This window comes from Sinohyriopsis cumingii, chromosome 19 (genome assembly GCF_028554795.1).
Source record: "Sinohyriopsis cumingii isolate HCF-2022 chromosome 19, ASM2855479v2, whole genome shotgun sequence".
In the NCBI taxonomy this organism is placed as follows: domain Eukaryota; kingdom Metazoa; phylum Mollusca; class Bivalvia; order Unionida; family Unionidae; genus Sinohyriopsis; species Sinohyriopsis cumingii.
Window position 1 is genome coordinate 16,588,556 of NC_142979.1, and position 20,061 is coordinate 16,608,616.

The window sequence follows — 20,061 nt, forward strand, 5'->3', positions numbered from 1 at the left end:
TCTTTTTTATAACTGCAATTGAAACACTTCATATTTTTCCCACATTATGATTTCAAATAGTCAATGACAGAACAAGCACACTTGCAGATGTAAACACTCTTCTCCAGCGCTGCTTCAATCCGATGTATTTCATGTACAATTTGCAAAGATGAATCCAGTCCATAATCACGAAATTTAGTAGAATCGACAAAAATACCAAAATTTATTCATTCCTGATCATATGGAAAACTTGTTCAATGCGCATTCATACACAATATGACTCCTAATTTCAAATTTAAGTAGACAAAAACGCCATTTTTCTTTCGAAACTTATGTCTGGCGCGCAACAAGTTCAAATTTATCTGGGCGGAGTTATGTGCGCATTAATAACGTTGTTGTTGTGTAATGATGAATCTGGGCTTCTGTATTTAGTTTGGAATGCGGCATACATTCATTTACGTTGTTTCTTGTAGTGTATTTTGTTTATATGATTACGCCTTAGGTAGAATAAGAAAATGAACATATAATAAAAAGGTTACTGCATTTGTATGGGAAAATATGAACTCGTTTTGTCGGATGGATATACTGCACTCCCAAGGTCGTGCAGTATTCCATCCAAAAAACTAGTTCATATTTTCCCATACAAATGCAGTAACCTAAAACTCTCAAATAGCCTAATAGTCACTTCAATATGTTTTTAATGAGATGTTTTACCCTGCATGACGATTCGAATGTTGTTGACATAGTTCGTGTGCAACACAAATTATGTACTTTTAGCTACATTTAAAGACAGACATAATTAAATTCACTGAGCTAAAGATGCAGTTATCATGTTCGATGTTGTGCAGAACAAGGTATATTACTTCAACGTTTCAACAAAATGAAGGTCACAGTGACCTATATTTTAATTTTTTTTTGACTTACGTTAAGTTTTTGCGTTAAGGTCATGATCTCATACGTCATTTGCACCATGTTCGAATACTGTTATACTTGAAGTCATGAAACTTAGTTCGGGTGTTCATCTCGATTAGTGCTATAACCTAATTTATAAAAGTAAGTCAAATTGACCCACATCTCTGACTTCGATTAAATTTTGAGCTTTAGCTGCTCTTTCTAGAGTTATTAGTACCACACCAGTATTGAAAGGTTACTGTGACCTTCATTTCATATTTTACTGACTTAAGTTACAGTTCTGTGTTTAGCTCATTTACATACTATCTTACCTATAATAATGAAGCTTGGCGACGGAATGTGTTTTGATGAGCGTCACTGTCAGAACTGAAGTAAATCTTTGTACTTCATTAATAAATAGCTGCTTAAATTAATTTACATTTTCACTACTGTAATTGAAATTGCCTCAGCACTGTGATAAATACAAACAATAATTATGAAAAGAAGAAATAGTAAAGTGATTCTTTAGCGTTATTTACAAAATTATAATTTTTATTGCAAATCAATTTAAAAAACTAGCACTGCATTATTTTGATTCATGTATCGAATCATATTGAAATGAGATCAGATAATGGATGCCTACGTTATGTTTAGTTATCGTAATGTAATCCTTATTGGTTGAAAAGGTACTGGTATGCCAGCCATACCTCGACTATTTGACAGGGTTCGCTATTTCCTATGCGTTCACTATAACATATGCTGTTTCCATGATTTATGCTCACCCGCCTTGACATCAAGGCTTACATAATTCGCATCAAGCTGGTCACTTATTTCTTATTCGTGATTCAATAAGGAATGCGTGATCACTTGCTGATTTTTCAAGTAGTAAGAAACCATTTACATATTCTCGATTCAAAAGTTTCGACATCGAGTTCTTTTCTTGTTTCATATTCCCATTTCAACAAGGACTAAGTAGCCACTTACCCGATTCAAAAAATGCTACATCATATCTGAAGACTCTTCGGAGCAATAATAGATAATGGTCTATTGAAGTCCAATCGGATAAATAAGGGTATTCTTATCGGTATCAGCTATATAAAGCGGGATATTGGCAGTACCGATTTATAAAAACGATCAGTTACGTAGACCCTTCCTTAAAGTTCTTCAATCTGACAGACTGACAAGTAGACAGACAAGTAAATGCATACATACATTATGAGGCGCAAGTTTTTCGGGGATGGGATATCTCCCGTAAAAATTAGACGTACATTAATTTAAAGAATCATATAGATGTGGCTACCTATGTATTATTTAAGGAATGTGTTTGCTTTATACAATAATAATTTTCATATATATGCATATTTATCCCCAAATATATTCCAAAGACATAAAGATACAGTTATTTGGTTTATTGTTTCAAATTTAATAATTAACAATAGGTGAAGTCCGTACTGTTATTATTTGCCCCATTATTAGCATAAGGATAATGTTTAAAGAATGCCAGTGATATGTAAAGCTAAACACAGTCAGATTCTGTTATTCATATAGACATAACTATATGGTTGTACGTAACTAGGTGTTTTATTTTAAAAAATGTTTTAATTGATGTAACATTTATATTTTGCTCTGTAATCCGATTGTGGGTTTGTGTTTTAAATCATGTATTATCCTAAAGATGATAAACTTAATTTTATATATTTTAAACAGGACATACATACATGTGTACGTACATATGTTCTCATTGGCAGGTCTCATCTTGGTATGTACAAACGGACGGCAACAAAATGTTTTTATGTGAATGTCATTCATGTTTAAAAACCGTTGAGAAGAAGAATTTTTTCTTCTCTTGATCATCCTTTGCTTACACTTCAGTTTTAGGAATTCGTTAAGTGGCGATAACCGTAAAATAATTTTTATTTTTATTTTGGCATCCACATATAGGTACATATCAAATATAACAGCTAATTACCAACACATCTAGATTAGGATTAATGATACTAGGCTATTAAAACGTGTAGCACCTGAAGTTTTGATTTTGAAATCTCTTAAAAAGATTAACTCCCAAGGGGTAAATAAGAAAACCTTGTTCAAAACAAAGATTTAAAACAAATGACAGATGAATTACAACAATTTTATTTCTGCATAATACAGACACACATCAAAGAGTACAGAGAATATACAGGCAACTTTTATTAGGCATCATGTTCAGAGTCATTCGTGAGTACATTTAACATCGTTAAATCTGCATTTCCTCCCAACATCTAAGACACTGTATATGTATGTTGTTTCTTGGTTAATTTACAGAGCTATTAGCAAAAATGTTACCACCGAAGGCAACCTTGATAGCAACTTTGTTATATATCTTGGTAAAGAAATACAAATTTCTTTGTTTACCAGCAGAATTGCTCTGAAAACTTTCGGTCATGTTGTGTTGATTCTGATTCTTGTAATGGAGAGTTGTTTAATCCAGAAGGAAATGCATCTTCTTTGTATGCGATATATATAGGCTTAGACAACAGGATATGTTTATATATTTTACACACAGAACTTCAAACCGACGCAAAGAAAATTAAAAGTCCGAGTAGTTTCGCTTCATTAATTATTTCTTTTTTTAATTTATTGGCCTCCTCCGTTGTGTATGCCAAGTTTGATTCAACTTTGAAAGATCATACCTCTCTTTCTTATTGTAGTGTTTACTGTTGAAGATATCCCTAAAGTTAATTGAAAAATAAATGCTATATAATTGGTGTTCTCAAAAATATTTCCTTATAATTTTCATTAGAAGAATCCCGTCATTTTCCATGGTATATTCCGATCTATTCACAACATGCACATATGGCAATAATTGCAGTTTGAATGCTACATGAAGTCTTGACATTCAGTATTAGCAATTGGAAATTTCTCTCAAGAAAGAGTAAGAATCTAAGACTCATTCTTGTTTTAAATGTTTTATTTGTATTCATTATTATTTAGCATACGTGGTGGGACACACGTGCTCATAAATTATATAAAGCTGGCATCGTAATGTGTTTTCGATGTTAAAAGCGAACAGTAATCTACATAAACAAATGAATATGTGGTTGACAACAACATATATATAGAGAGAGTATATTAAAAGAAAAGAAAGGGTAATAATGAAGGTGGATCGCACCTCTATTGATATTAAGCGATGTAGACAATATGAATTCCGTAAGAAACTTAATCAAGTTCAAATCATTCAGACTTTTCACTGATCTCGTGATGTGACATTAAATGACAATTTAAGAAGTAAAAAAACTACTCTTTCAATGAAAATAATTAGAGGACGTTTCAATCAACGAACCCAGAATACACTTCTGTGCATTTTTTCTTTGTTCTAAAATAACTGAAGCAGGGGCTTTTGAATACATTTAATGTCTTGTTTAATTTAAATGATTGTCTTTTTTATTGTATTGCATATTAATTTCATTTGAATATCCTACATTATCATAAAAGAAATTACATTCTTTAACGAGATTATTTTAGTTTAGTATAATATTGATTAATTTCAGTTAAATATATTTGATATTGATTCTCATAACTGTAACTGATTTTTAGCAGCCACAAGAATTTACACAGTGATAGACATGACTCACGCAATGCTCGCCCCACCACCACCCAGCTTTCCCGGTACAAACCCAACTACAAGATTGAACAAAATAATTGCAAGACCAGCAACCCCTTCTTTCAGCCATCCTCTTCGCGTATTCTGGAAATAAACAGATTTAAGACATCATTTAGAATAAGGAAAAGCTATTGTTTATTCAATTAATTTTGCGGTTATTCATTGCCCTAGTTTGTGAACAATAGTATTTTCATCGATGTTGTCTTGATTGAAATTGTTGGCCTATTTCCCTCCAGAATAACTAAAGTGTAGGGGTCTTTATAACCTGGATTAAAACCTGTAGTCCGGAAAATAAAAGTAGTCCTATTTTTCCACAGAATAATTGATGTTTGGGTTTTTTAAATTTTTGGCTTGCTGGAACCATTAAATTTTGGTACCAAGTGCAACATGCTGAATTCTCTGTATTTATTTACGGTGAAAGATACTTTCATCATATAATCTGTCAGCAGTAATGACATCACCAAGTATTCTTGGTGAATTTCAAAGCATTAGTGAGCTCCAAGATGGTTTCTACTTGTTAATTAAGCTTCCTTGACCACAACTGTTTTTCTGTGAAAACGACAAGGAACATTGCTGATGTTGCTGAGGAATATTGAAGTAAATACAATTAGATTAGTGGTGCAATTATAGGATTTACCCATATTAGACGATGTCATTCTGTTGGAAACGCATCTTTCTAAATGAATAGTATAGAGTCTCATATATAATTTCACATTTAATCATTATAAATGACTATTTATTTTAGAGGGAGTCCACAGATATGTCATTCATTTCATCTGATATGTTTCACACAGGGACATGTCGAGATAAATATTGTTTCATTTCAATGCATTTTATTTTAAATGTATAATATTTCATCAAATGACATTGTATTGTCTCCACAAAGGATATACCCCTACACACAAAAAATAATATTCCTCTTGTTTGAACCAAATTTTGGACAATGGCATTTAACATATACCTTTAAGATCAACGGGCAAATGAGGCTAAAATTGGAACTAAATATGTTTCACACTGCTAAAATGTGTAATATATATATATATATATATATATATATATATATATATATATATATATATATATATATATATATATATATATATATATATATATATATATATATATATATATATACTGTAGACAATGCGTTAAGCACGACTTGTTTTATTAGCTACACTCTATATTCAACTGACTGCCAGTAGACTGGAGTGAACTTATCGGTGCCAATATGTGAAGTTGATTCTAAACCAAAAACATATCTAACAATTTTGTTTCGAATCGCTTGCAGTCTAAATTTAAGATTATCTGTGATAGACCTGAGTACCCGAACAAAGATGCATACTCAAAACGACACTGAAGGCACTCGACAGTAATTGACGGATATTAATAATTGACAATTCAGAGAAGAAATTTAACTCTAGCTTTAAACTTTTGGATAATGGACACTTCCATCAGTTATATTCTTAAAATGTTCTAATATCCGCACATAGATATTAATGTGAGTTCTTTCTTTCGCAGAGCTGACCGCATCTTCGCATATAGTAATTTAACTGTTAATGTATTATTTTATTTTGTTCAATAAAAGGATAAATTCAGTTTTGCCTAAATGGAGGGAAAGTCTGGTACCAATAATAAATACTCTACTGGCTCAGTCCAGTTCTATGGGTAGATGTCTGTCAATTTAATTGATATATCCATAAATGAATCAAAGGACATTTAAAAACGTAATGACGTAGATGTCTTTCAATTTAATTAATATATCCATAAATGAATCAAAGGGCAATTAAAAACATAATGACGTAGATGTCTGTCAATTTAATTGATATATCCATAAATGAATCTAAGGACATTTAAAAACATAATGACGTAGATGTCTTTCAATTTAATTAATATATCCATAAATGAATCAAAGGGCAATTAAAAACATAATGACGTAGATGTCTGTCAATTTAATTGATATATCCATAAATGAATCTAAGGACATTTAAAAACATAATGACGTAGATGTCTTTCAATTTAATTAATATATCCATAAATGAATCAAAGGGCAATTAAAAACATAATGACGTAGATGTCTGTCAATTTAATTGATATATCCATAAATGAATCAAAGGGCAATTGAAAACATAATGACGTAGATGTCTGTCAATTTAATTAATATATCCATAAATTAATCAAAGGGCAATTAAAAATATAATGACGTAGATGTCTGTCAATTTAATTGATATATCCTTAAATGAATCAAAGGGCAATTAAAAACATAATGACGTAGATCTCTGTCAATTTAATTGATATATCCATAAATGAATCAAAGGGCAATTAAAAACATAATGACGTAGATGTCTGTCAATTTAATTGATATATCCATAAATGAATCAAAGGGCAATTAAAAACATAATGACGTAGCTTGATGTCAACAGTTCCTACCACATAATTAACTGTAAAATATGGTGATGTCTGTGTAAACATGTTTTTGCTCTTCCGTAAATAAAAACCACATTTTCTTTACAATGGATTTTGTCATATATTTCATAATACGATATTGAAACGAATCGATGGGAGCACATTTTTTATATCCACAGTGGTGATACCACTTTTATCGCGACAATGGTGATATCTCTTTTGGAACTATTTAATTTGTCCCATTTAGGAAATTTGTGTGCCCTTATGTTTGTTATTCAAACTTTTATTTCCAGATTTAATCCTATTTCAGTTTTCTTCATCTTTGGCTTTCTGTCTCTGTCTCTATCCTTGTCTCTCTCTCTCTCATAAAAAGATTTAAAGATTTTATATATATATATATATATATATATATATATATATATATATATATATATATATATATATATATATATATATATATGTTTACTGCATTTCTGTTTATGTCAGTTGCAGCCTCCAAAAATTTCTGTATTATACGCTATGTCTCATTGTTCAATTTCGTAGCACGTTTACTCTATAGACTTTGTCCAAATAGTTATGTTATGCTGTAAATACATAGCATATGTTTGGTTCACTAATATCATTTATGTTCAATACAAAGTCACGAAAGTGGCCAGTATCAAACACAATGCTTGTCTTTGTTTTAATTATATACCTAACTACTCTGACTTTGTAATATCTGCACGACTGACATAGGGAGTCCTGTCTTTTCACTCTCTATCTTCCTTTCGACTCTGTCGATGTCGGAAAGAGTAGGTTAGTGTCTGCACATTTAATTTTACAATCTCATCCAAGATGTTAACAATACAGAACCCTGTGTGTTTTCATTCACTTTCCTTCTGACAATAACTTGTACGCCTCTTCTACTTGTGTAAGAACACATCGCACACACACACACACGTATATATATATATATATATATATATATATATATATATATATATATATATATATATATATATATATATATATATATATATATATATATATATATATACTTGGAAAGGAACTCGAAACAACAAACTGTAGACTTCAAGTATTAACTTTAGACAGATTAGTTTTCCACTTTACAAATCGACAGTGAATAAAGAATCAAAAACCGTATAGGTAAACTCACAATCATAAAAAACTTCTTAAGATTCTACGCTTTGAAGTCTGTCGGATACAACCGCTCTGTGATGTTTCTATATTACTCAATGATACCAATGTTCACTCCATCTGTGTTAACAAAACTAAAACCTATTCGCCGTGCTCTATAATGTTCTCCGAGTATAACTCCAAGAACTACACAACTGTTAGCAGCTTGATTCCCGAAATTAATGAAACTGACATTAGTGCATTTGCTATTTACCGTTTAAATCTCTTTGTTTCACAGAGACCGTGATCATCTCAAAAACGGATTTTCCCGTGCATCCATCTATGCCCTTTATCTTTGACAGACGCTCACTGTCTGTGATTTCTGGACCAAGTTGATAATTCACGTCGACCTGCATAACACAGCATCAAAGTCAATATAGATCAGAAGATAGAAATACATTTCCTTTAAATACCAAAGTTAATATAGCTTAGAAGATAGATATAAATTTATTTTACATCCTCATTCGTTAAAACACTTGGGTGATATCAAGAGCTCGAATATCGAGAGTTTCCGGAAAGTCACAATAAAATGAGGAAACAATACAAAGTACTCACGGTTAGACTGACTGAAGCTGTGACATTATGATTTCAAGATGTTTAGATTTAGATAGACCAAGGTGGCTGCTTAAGACTACTTATATATATATATATATATATATATATATATATATATATATATATATATATATATATATATATATATATATATATATATATACAGCCACCATTTTGTATACACCTTCCACGCGTTCTAACATTTATAACAGAAATGGAATTCAAAGCAAAGTTACGAGAGTTTAATTTGATGCATCTAACACTGGAAGATACAAGACAATACGAGTATGAAAATGGAGCTATAAGCCATGAGTGAATCTCTCCAGTGTTGCTCACTACAATTCAATCGGCAAAGCCTTAAAGAAATGAATTTGTCTTAGTTAAACAAAGTTAAGAGAAAATGATTTTTTAAGAACCACAACTCCTCTGAATGATGACGTGGAATGCAAGAAAGTAAACCTCTTTATGATCTTAGACTATACTAGAATCTTCTGGTTGAATTCCTGCGTTAGTATCAATCTCGATGTTTTTCATCCTTCCAGTCTGTATTTAATGTTAATCTCGACACTTTCGATCTTCCATTCTATTTTTAGTGTCAGTCTTGACACTTTCATCCTTCTAGTCTAGATTTAGTGTAGATCTCACACTTTCATCCCTCTAGTCTATATTTAGTGTCGATCTCACACTTTCAACCTTCTAGTCTATATTTAGTGTCAGTCTTGACACTTTCATCCTTCTAGTCTAGTCGCTGACCCTGCAGAGGTGAAAGTACGCCTGCACTGGATCATAGAACTTACGAAGAGGTTGAGCTTATCTCCACTCTTACAAATCGGGCCCCCGAGTGGCCGACTGGTATAAAGCGCTCTCCGTTACGGATCACTGCCATTTCACCTCTGTCTGCGTTGGTTCGAGTCTCGGATTCGGCTAATGTGGGTATGTGAGAATGCTTGCCAGTAGCTTCTCGTGGGTCGGTGGTTCTTTCCCGGGTTTTCCCGGGTTCTTCCTCCGCCATTAATACTGGCCGCCATGATAAGCCTATCGTGTGCTGAAAAATGGCGTTAAACTTTATAACAACAACAACAGCAACTTCCCAAATCTAGAAGTTAGAGTACACCTTTTAGGCTCCTCCTTGTAAGTTTTTTTTTTCTGAATTAGGCGAATTAAAGTGGTCTCATCATCCGAGGAAATTTCAGCCGCTCACTGTACAAGATATACTTACATCAAAGTAAATGTTTAAATGTTTGATCCACAGAAGGCAAATTCGGCGCGGAAATGCAAATAATTAAAAGGAAATGTATTCTTGACCTGACTGATCGATTTCCTTCCTTTACATATGAAAATTAAGACTGAGGGACATTATTATCTCTTTGATTTCAACGAACTAATGAGGTTGTTGTAATCCAGTATGTTTATCCGTCCGTATGCCATATCTACGTGCAAACTCCTCCTATATCACTACAGCTAGATACATGAAGCTTGAGCCTATAATAGTTGTGTGGCTGAAGTCTGTGCAAACGCCTTTACAACTTTGATCTCTTCTATCAGGTGTCTTACATATCTAATAGTGTTGGTACCTACCACTACACACTCCCCCGGTAAATAAAATTAGACCCTAGTGACATAAGACAAATATACTGAGATCCCCACCCTTTACCCATGATGAAACAAATTTATACATGCATCTGATACTGATCCTGGGGTCCATCTGTATCCATAAGGACTTGGCCTCTTGCTCAAAACTTGGAAACTGCTAAGATCTCTGGCATGTACATAAATAGTCACTTAATGAGTATGGCAATATAAATGTAAAATACAACGTGGTTTGGCCCATGTATCAATTCTTACCGCCCAAATGAATCTGCTTGGAAAATATTGGCACCTGAACTCTATAACCATGTAATAAATTCAAAGCATGACAAAACAAATACGTATCCACAACTAATATTAACTCCTGGGCAAGTCTTTCACACTATTATACCTGTTCAAGTGTGTTAGACTTCGTGATGGGTTTCAAAACGATCAAGACCCGAGATATGTGTTTTACAAACACAGAATTCTAATTATATCCTTATTGGAATAGACAAAGTGTATGGTCATATAATTCTACCTATATCCTTATTGGATAGACATAGTGTATGGTCACATAATTCTGTTTATATCGTTATTCGGATAGACATAGTGTTTGGTCACAGAATTCTATTTATATCATTATTGGGATAGACATAGCGTATGGTCAAGAATTCTACCTATATCATTATTAGGATAGAGTTAGTTTATATTACAGCAGGTATATAATACTAGTTATAACAATAATAATATAAATTACTGGTCAAATGCATCTACGTTTTTGTGAATGCATCTTGAAATGAGCAGTATCTCCCATCATAACCTGGATTTGTTCTTCCGACGGCAACTGACCGTTATATGATGACTGAGAACACTAAATATATAAATTACATGTGACCAGAAGTTTTTTTCTTTGACGTTTACAAATACTGAACAATTAGATATGACAATCAAAGTTAAAGAAACAATTCCACATTTTTGGCATGCATACCTTCATCTATTGTAAAGTTCGTCAAGAACTGTGCTACAGTGTTGAAATGATAAAGAGAATAAGGGTACGTTCTGGTTTCCGTCAAAAAGGATGCATGAACTAAATTTGTTATTAATATTTCAGAATCTTTCAAAGGATTCGTATCTTGATAATTTGTCTGAGAGTAATGCATTTTTGCATTATAGATTATTCTAAGACAGATTATCCAAATGTTGCTTTTTACAATATTCTCCATAACAATTTCATATGGTAAACACTCGTGAGTTGAACATGTATCCAAGTATTTCTATGTCGAGACTCTTCCAAAAATTATACTGCATTGTATATAAATCCAATGTCATTAAAGAAAATTAAAAGCTGATTATAAGAATACTGAGTCATTAAAATCATAATAATTCAATTTTTTGGGTGAAATCCATCATGCAATCACGCTCATCTAATATCCCATATGTAATATGTAAAAACTAAGTATAGTGTAACGAATACCTCTCCTTCGGTGCCATTCCCTTTACAGTTTTTTTGATATATTATGTCATTCATCTTGCGCCAGTAGCAGTTGCCTCCAGCTTTGTCATCGCCTTTATCCATGATCAGCTCATATTTCTGTATTGTATAAAATGAAGAGAATATTGAGCTGAAACTGCTGTCATTTATAAGGAGTATTGCTTTTGAAGTATTAGAGTATTTGACTTTTTGACGAATTCATATGTTTGCATAATGTTACAAGAAATGGAAAATCCCTTGCAAATGTATAGGGTGGTGTGCACCTTCATTATCGATTTTTCGTTGAATCTCGATCCCCGATCATTACACGGAACACTATGGGATAAATGTACCCTGTCAGTAATTGTTCATTAAAGTAGAATAAGTGTTTAATAATTCCCTAAATTTGCACAGGTTCGAGATCACAGACCCTTGCAATCAAATAAGAGAAGAAAAAGGTACGTAGGTGCATAAATTGCGTTCAGTATGACCTACTTACTGAGATGACAACGGTTTTTCGGCAAAATAATGCTCGCGCAGCCGAATACGGCAGGTCACAAACGATTAAGGATTATCCAAGGTCTCCTTTGATTTTCTTAAACTTTTTCAGTTACAAGACTGTTTTTGCTATTATTAAAATTGAATAATGATATTTCCTTCCTATTAGTTTCTAGGCAACAGAGCTTAAAACCAATCCAATTTCCCCTTCATTTCATGGCGCAACGACGCATGTATGTAACAATCGATGACATACCAATAACGTGATAAATTAATAATTACGTCAAGCTTTAGGTTTACAAAATCGAAAATACGGATAATCAATAACAAGTACTGAGAACATATTTCCTTGAAACGAGTGAATAACGGATATGTTTCATCGAGTATTTTCACGAGTGAGTAATGGATATGTTTCATCGAGTGTTTTCACAAGAGAATAACGGACATGTTTCATCGAATGTTTTTACGAGTGAATAGCGGATGTTTCATCGAGTGCTTTCACGACTCAATAACCGATATGTTTCATCGAGTGTTTTCACGAGTGGCAAAACCACTCTTACTGAATCCCGCGCGAGGTCAGCGAAGCCATGAGTGAAATAACTGAAGTTTTCATCCACCCGATAAATACTGTTTATATTCTGTTGTGTTTTGTGAATTTTCGCACACAAAATAAAAACACTTACATAATTCTCCTTCCAAATTCAAAGTAAAATAGCACATTAAGAAGAGAAAAGAAGTTTCACCTTGACGGATTTGAACTCGTTTTGTCTTCAACCTGGAGCGACCATACTTACCACAAGACTACACGGGCGTCAAAGAAAAACTTCAGATTTGTTGTTCATAAAGTTATCAGCGTCTATTGACGAGCGGTAAGGAAATATCAATATATTTCGCCACACTGAATTATCAAGTTTATTTTCATCAGAAAATCAAGTGATTCGTAAACATTAATAATCTCAAAAAGGCAAATTAATAGGAAACGAAAAATAAAATTAAAGTTGTGAATAAGTGAATCGAAAACGAAAAGGTTAAAAATATGAACTTTAAGCAATGCATTAAATGATTAGTAAGACTGTTACACGTTTTGCTAATAGATCAAACATTTTAAGATAACAGAAATTTCAAATGAGTATTTTAACACGATACATAAAATAAATGATTACGGTTTATATGAGATTTACATATTGTATATGGTGACACATGAGAGAGTGGGTGGGATTTTTGGCTTTTTGACCGCTAAGCTTCCGTGCAAATAAACACAAATTGAAACTAAACACAGAAAAACACTATATTAAGTGGAAGATTCACTGTGCAGTAACTGGATGTGAAATTTACACAAATATCAGTTTGTAAAATGTGTTACTTTTTTAATTCGTTTAAAAATCAATGAACACTAAAATATATCCAGATTCATTTAGTAATTGTACAGCAATATAAGGAAAATGATAAATAATATATTACGTTTTCACAATCTTGGATGATCTTCTGCGTCAGCTCGCCGTTCACCTTAACGTCATTTTCGTTCACTCCCCCAGGTTTCTTTTCAAAGGAAACCTCACTTCCGTTTTCTTCATCATTTGTATTTTCTTGTTTGGTTCCTCCAGAACCATCGGTATTTGTGTCATCTGACATCTAAGGAAATTGATTATGTATTAAAATTATTATTTTAGATTACGATTACCTAAGGTTGTATGAAGCTGAGAAATTCTTTTTAAAAAAAAATCTAACCCTATACAAACTATGAAACTGCAGAGCGCCACCTAAACCAACCTATTTAATTAATGTTTTTCTAAACAATCATTGGCAGACGATATTTCCACTGCTCTGCCCTCTAGACCTCTTCCTGACATTGGTCTTAATAACCCTCCCCTCTATACATCATCCTGACATTGGCCTTAATAACCCTGCGCTCTATACCTCTTCCTGACATTGACCTTAATACCCCAGACATCTATACCTTTTACTGACATTGCCCTTAATAACCGTGCCCTCTATACCTCTTCCAGACACTGGGCTTAACAATACTGCCCTCTATACCTCTTCCAGACACGGGCCTTAACAATACTGCCCTCTATACCTCTTCCTGACGTTGGCCTGCCTTAATAACCCTGCCCTCTACATCTTCCTGACATTGATCTTAATAACCCAGCCCTCTACACTGCTTCCTGACATTGACGTTAATAACCCTGCCCTCTATACCTCTTCCTGACATTGGCGTTAATAACCCTGTCTTCTATACCTCTTCCTGACATTGATCTTAATAACAATTCCCTCTACACTGCTTCCTGACATTTACGTTAATAACCCTTCCCTCTACACTGCTTCTTGACATTGACGTTAATAACCCTATCCTCTATACATCTTCCAGACATTGACGTTAATAACCTTCCCTCTGTACATCTTCCTGACATTGACGTTGATAACCCTGCCCTCTATACATCTTCCTGACATTGACGTTAATAACCCTGCCCTCTATACATCTCCCTGACATTGACGTTAATAACACTGCCCTTTATACCTCTTCCTGACAGCAGCATTAATGATAACAGAAGATTTTCTTTCAAAATCTCAACATTAGCAAGGTAAGTGGCCCTGATGAGACCCATCTTAGGTTACTTTCAAAATATCAACATTAGCAAGGCAAGTGGTCCTGATGATTCCCATCCTAGGCTACTTTCAAAATCTCAACATTAGCAAGGCAAGTGGTCCTGATGAAACCCATCCTAAGCTACTTTCAAAATATCAAAATTAGCAAGGCAAGTGGTCCTGATGAGACTACTTTAAACATAGGTACTCACATATTATCGTGACATTTATCAAAACTATTCAAAACATCCCAACAAGCTTGATATTTTCGAACAGTGTGGAAGGAGGCCAATTTTACTCTTAGTGATAAAAAGGGACCAAAATGGTGTTCAAATTACAGACGTATTTCCTTATTAAGCTGTGTGGGTTACGTACATTTTCTTATTTCTTTTTAAAAAAGTGTCTTCAAACGTGTATATAACAATCGTGCAGCTAATAGCATAGTTAGCCATCTTCAATCTGGTTTCACTCCAGAAGACTATGTTCCTTTTCAACTGTATGATACGGACGCTACTTTCTGAAAGACGGTGGGCAAAGACAGTAATTTGAGTGACATTTTGTGATATTAGCAAGGTCTTCGACAAAGTCTGGTACAAAGGTTTGATTCATAAGCTATAACTTACTGGAGTTGGTGGTGGACTTCGTTCATGGTTTAAAACTAATCTCTAAAACATCCTGCAAAATGTTGCCATAGAAGGTCGTTCTTCATACCAACAACATATCAGCGCTGGTGTGCTCCGTGGATCTATACTTTGACCACTGCTACACATTTGTTGTGGACAAAATTGGAAAGACTTTCTGCAAAGCGCTACATACACAGAATGATATTTTGACATGACTCCTGGATACCTGCATGCTTTGGTTCTGTCAAGTGTCCAACGGCTAGGTAATATACAACTTCTTGATAGAATAAATCCACAAACACTCTTCATCACGACAACGCTACACGAACGTTCAATTTTACCAAGAATTACTTCGGCATGGAACCTTCATATGGAAGATAGAAACAACCCTTTCGTTGCACTCTTTTGAACCACAGTCTCGGATTCGGCTAATGTGGGTATGTGAGAAAGCTTGCCAGTTGCTTCTCGTAGGTCGGTGGTTCTTTCCGGGGGTTTTCCCGGGTTCTTCCTTCACCATTTATACTGGCTACCATGTATAGGCTATTGTGTGCTGAAAAATGGCGTTAAACCCTACAACAACAACAACAAAAACAACAACAACAAGTCCTAGCTCGAAACGAGGTCACGCTTAAAACGGCAACTCTGTTAGTAGTTAAGTAGTCGTCACGAAATAAGATTCGCTACTTATAATCGTAATTACACGACTATTTTATGTGTGCTTAATAAAATTATTAATTCGATGTGTTTAATTTAGATACTGTTAATGTTATGTTTAGAATACTTTACTTTGATATCATGTTGACATTTTTGCAGCAAAGCTCTCCGAATAAAAATATAAAAAATTGATAACTATTCAAAATATGTTAGATTCGTTAAACCTTTGAACGAAATGCAAGAATGTTTTCTAAAACACTGATATTCCTTACCTTGAAACAGGAACATATACACACAATTTCCATAGGTATTAAATTCATAATGTATTCATGAACACACATTATCATCTCTGTTAATGTCACGATGTATGCAGATAGATAAATAAACAGATCAGTCGACGAAAGGACTGGTACTCTATTCGTATTTTCCCTTGGGGTCAGAAACATAATTTATGCGTAAATTTCGAATATTAAGATTTTATTCATGTCTGTTTTCATATTACCGGAAGACGAAGTTCAAAAGGGTTGGAGGGAAAACAAAATTAACAAAAGCGAAACGTATGAGAAGGTTAGTTTTAAATACCTTTCGCCTTTCTTTCTCGGCTTTCAGAAGCTTCCGCAGTAATTCTCCCATGTCATCCATCCCATTGTTTTCCTCGTCCTTGCTGCATACTAGCGGTAATACCATCAGGAAAATAGAAAGCCACATGTAGGGAAGCTGGAGACGACGAGCCATTTCCAACCACAAACTTCGTTTGGATACCTGAATAGTGAATACATGATCAAGTAAGTATAAACACGCATTTGTAATTTCTCTACGCATTGATCACTTACCTGCAAGGGCCATATAAATATTTTAAAGGGCATGCTCTTCATCATGGATTTCACCCCGTTGCAGTGCCCCGATTGATAACTGATCTATTAACCTGCAATTCGCATATTGTATTTGTATATGTGTATTCGTACTAAAAGTAAGCACGTGTTAACATTTTTCATTATAATAGAACTTTCATTGATGATAATTTTTTCGGCCCTATCTGTTTGCCAAGGAAGAGGTGTGGGTGGGTGGGGGGGGGGGGCAGGAGCTTGATGGAGGCATCAGCATTTGGTCATGTCCATTCGTTTATCGCGAGAAGCTTGTTAGATAGATTGATAAAAACGTTACTCAACACCAACACGCGTGTGTGTGTGTGTGTGTGATATCTAGATTTTTAACATAGCTTTAACAATTTTCCAGTCATATCGCTACGATGTCTGCAGTGTGGCAGTTTAAAGTGATGTCTAGCACTGGGACATCATGCCGCAGACACGTAACATGATGTCCCACCCAGTCACATTATCCTGACACCAGGCCGACCAGTCCTAACACTAACCTCTTAATGCTGATCTGCAAGCAAGGCAGCTGTTAGACCCATTTTTAGAACTTTTTGGTATGACTCGGCGAGGGTTCAAACCCACGACCTCCGCTTCGGGGGCGTACGCCCTAAACACTAGACCACCGGAGCGGTCACCAACACATTAAATTTTGCTAGCATATTTGCATCCAAATTGCAGCAATTTTCCAAGCTTTTTAATGCATTTGTTACCTTTCTGAACTTGGACTTTTTTAAAAACAAATATCTTGTTAAAAATAGTCAAGCCAACACCACTTAAGACAAAGAAATTAAATCTTGTAAGCATATGTATATGCATATGACAATGACATGATCATATATTTCCATGCTTCTAAAGCAGTTTTCACATTTTTCTAAAGTTTTGAACTTCTTAAACCTATACTGTTTGGGTATAGCGTTTAACAAAAACATAGTTTTGATTATCACTGTTTACATTGTCTAATGTCGACACTATATGCACACAAAACAAATTTCACTACTTGCAATAAAACTCACATTCCGTGAATAACACTTGGTGAAACTCATATTTGAAGATGCTCCGATTAAACGAGACGATTAAGGAATAATAATCTCGATTTACGTTGATCCAGAATTGATTATCCGTTGACACCCCCCCCCCCCCCACCCCCCCAAAAAAGAGTGAGAAGATGCATGTGTTAAAAACTAAGAAGTACAATAACGGCTCTTTAGACCCGAAACCAAACAACATAATCTGTGTATATGGCTAGACTAACCAGTGCAAAATGTCCTAACTTCTACCTCTCCACATTCCACGATGTATATGTGTTAAAAATTTTAATTTTTGTTTTAAATTGTTGAAAAAGAATGCTCAGGTGATTTCGGAAATTTTGTTCGCTATTAAAGTTGTACAATATCTTGCAACGAAAGACGGTAGTCACGTGATGAAAGAAGGCGATATCAACTACCAGTGATACACACTGGAAAACAAGATCTATGAAATGTATAATCCGAGTTTGTCTGCAGAAAAACATGAAAGTATATAATGAGTTTACGATACCTTGATATTAGACCCTTTTCAACAGCGAAAACTGAAAAGAAATAAAATTAATACTTACAGATAGAATTGGATGTTTGGATACGTATATTATAATATCAAGTTATAAATTCTCGAGACTTTCTGAGTAACCATTCATGTGACACTAATGACGGTCTCTGAGAAAAATGTTTTAAATATACATATATATAAATTAACATTTAACAGCATTACTATTTATTACCAGGAAATTCTTTTATTTCATAACGTCACTGTAAAAGACTTATGAATTATTCATTTTGAAAAATTACACTCGCAAAGATGCTCCAGCATTAAGGTTATATATATATATATATATATATATATATATATATATATATATATATATATATATATATAGAGAGAGAGAGAGAGAGAGAGAGAGAGAAGACAACACATAATAATTTTCACCCTGAATGCTATTATAAATGAGCCATGACAAAAATAATCCGTACATTTTATATTATATATGGTATTTTAAGACAAAGCCATTTACTTTTGAAAAAGCATGAAAGACGAATATTTCAACTTACCTGGTCGCGACGTTTGTCTTCCTTACAGCCTGACGCCTCGGAGGGTGTGTGATTAAGTTTGACATCAGTATGTACTAATTTATAGGAGACTAGCTCGCAAGTAATTGGAAGCCGGACCAATCAGATTATCCTCTTCGAAACGCCCCCCTATTTTTTGCTGAAGCAAATAATTTCTTAGAGGTCAAGGTTCTCGTAGATGAAACTGGGGTATATGATTTGTATGATATGTATCCTACATAAATAATTGTTTTATTAAATTAACATATTCAACTCTCTATATAAAAATTATGTCCAAGACGATAACGCTGCTGCTGCTGGTTTATTTATCAAATATACGAGACATCCTACCGATGCTAATTATGCATAATTGATGAATCGTTTGCAATTTTACCTTTCTTGATGTAGACTTGATATCTTTGTTGAACACCTCCCACTGTAGCTCAGTTGTTGGAACGTCAGACTTAACTGTCCAGCCAGTACCAGCTGTGTCCTTGTGTGACCTACGAAAGGAACCTGGCAAATATTTCTTCTGTACTTTGAAACTGTCGTTAAAATCCATGTGATAGTTACACACACACACACACACACACACACACACACACACACACACACACACAGTGTGTGTGTGTGTGTGTGAAAGTTGTTTCACTGATGTGGCCATTTGGGTACATTGTACCTGCTTGTCCATTTTGTGTAACTTCAAGCCATTCACATTGCCCTCCATTTCTAAATTTTAAAACCCTTAGTTTCGCAGATTACAAATTCGTAACTAACGTTGTGATAAAAATTTACCTAAATTATACACTGAGAGGAAAAAGGGGTGCAGGGGGTTCAGAATTCATACTTACTATCTCTGCTATACTACGCTAAAAAAAAAACAAAAAACTGAGAACTAAAACATATATGAAAATGCAACAGAAACGACAGTAACTACGGCTATAATTGGAGGCGTATTTTCGTTAGTGAATATTTTTTGATTCCAATATAAGTACGCTTTATGTGACAAGAACAACTTTTCTCTCAGATCCGTTGTTAATGTTAACAATATTTTAAA

At 34.0% G+C, this 20,061-nt stretch overlaps 1 protein-coding gene across 1 annotated transcript; it reads right to left on the reverse strand.

Annotated features, from left to right (window-relative positions):
* Positions 1–2,987: 2,987 nt before the first annotated feature.
* On the reverse strand, positions 2,988–19,064 carry LOC149775195 (uncharacterized). The gene is made up of 7 exons (XM_089943545.1): positions 19,008–19,064; positions 18,460–18,490; positions 16,631–16,810; positions 13,647–13,817; positions 11,691–11,807; positions 8,307–8,442; positions 2,988–4,597 (listed from the first exon to the last, which is right to left on the reverse strand). The coding sequence occupies exons 3-7, from the start codon at positions 16,781–16,783 to the stop codon at positions 4,443–4,445; spliced, it is 732 nt and encodes a 243-aa protein (XP_089799671.1). The 5' UTR covers positions 16,784–16,810; positions 18,460–18,490; positions 19,008–19,064; the 3' UTR covers positions 2,988–4,442.
* Between the last annotated feature and the right edge of the window lie 997 nt (positions 19,065–20,061).

What these genes read in the sequence shown, in the direction of transcription:
- LOC149775195 (XM_089943545.1), bottom strand. Translation starts at nt 16,783, where the DNA reads ATGGCTCGTCGTCTCCAGCTTCCCTACATGTGGCTTTCTATTTTCCTG. An exon ending in GGAATGGCACCGAAGGAGAG is followed by an intron (nt 8,443 to 11,690) that starts GTATTCGTTACA and finishes TGTGTTATGCAG; the next exon opens with GTCGACGTGAATTATCAACT. An exon ending in GAAACAAAGAGATTTAAACG is followed by an intron (nt 4,598 to 8,306) that starts GTAAATAGCAAA and finishes GTTTATTTCCAG; the next exon opens with AATACGCGAAGAGGATGGCT.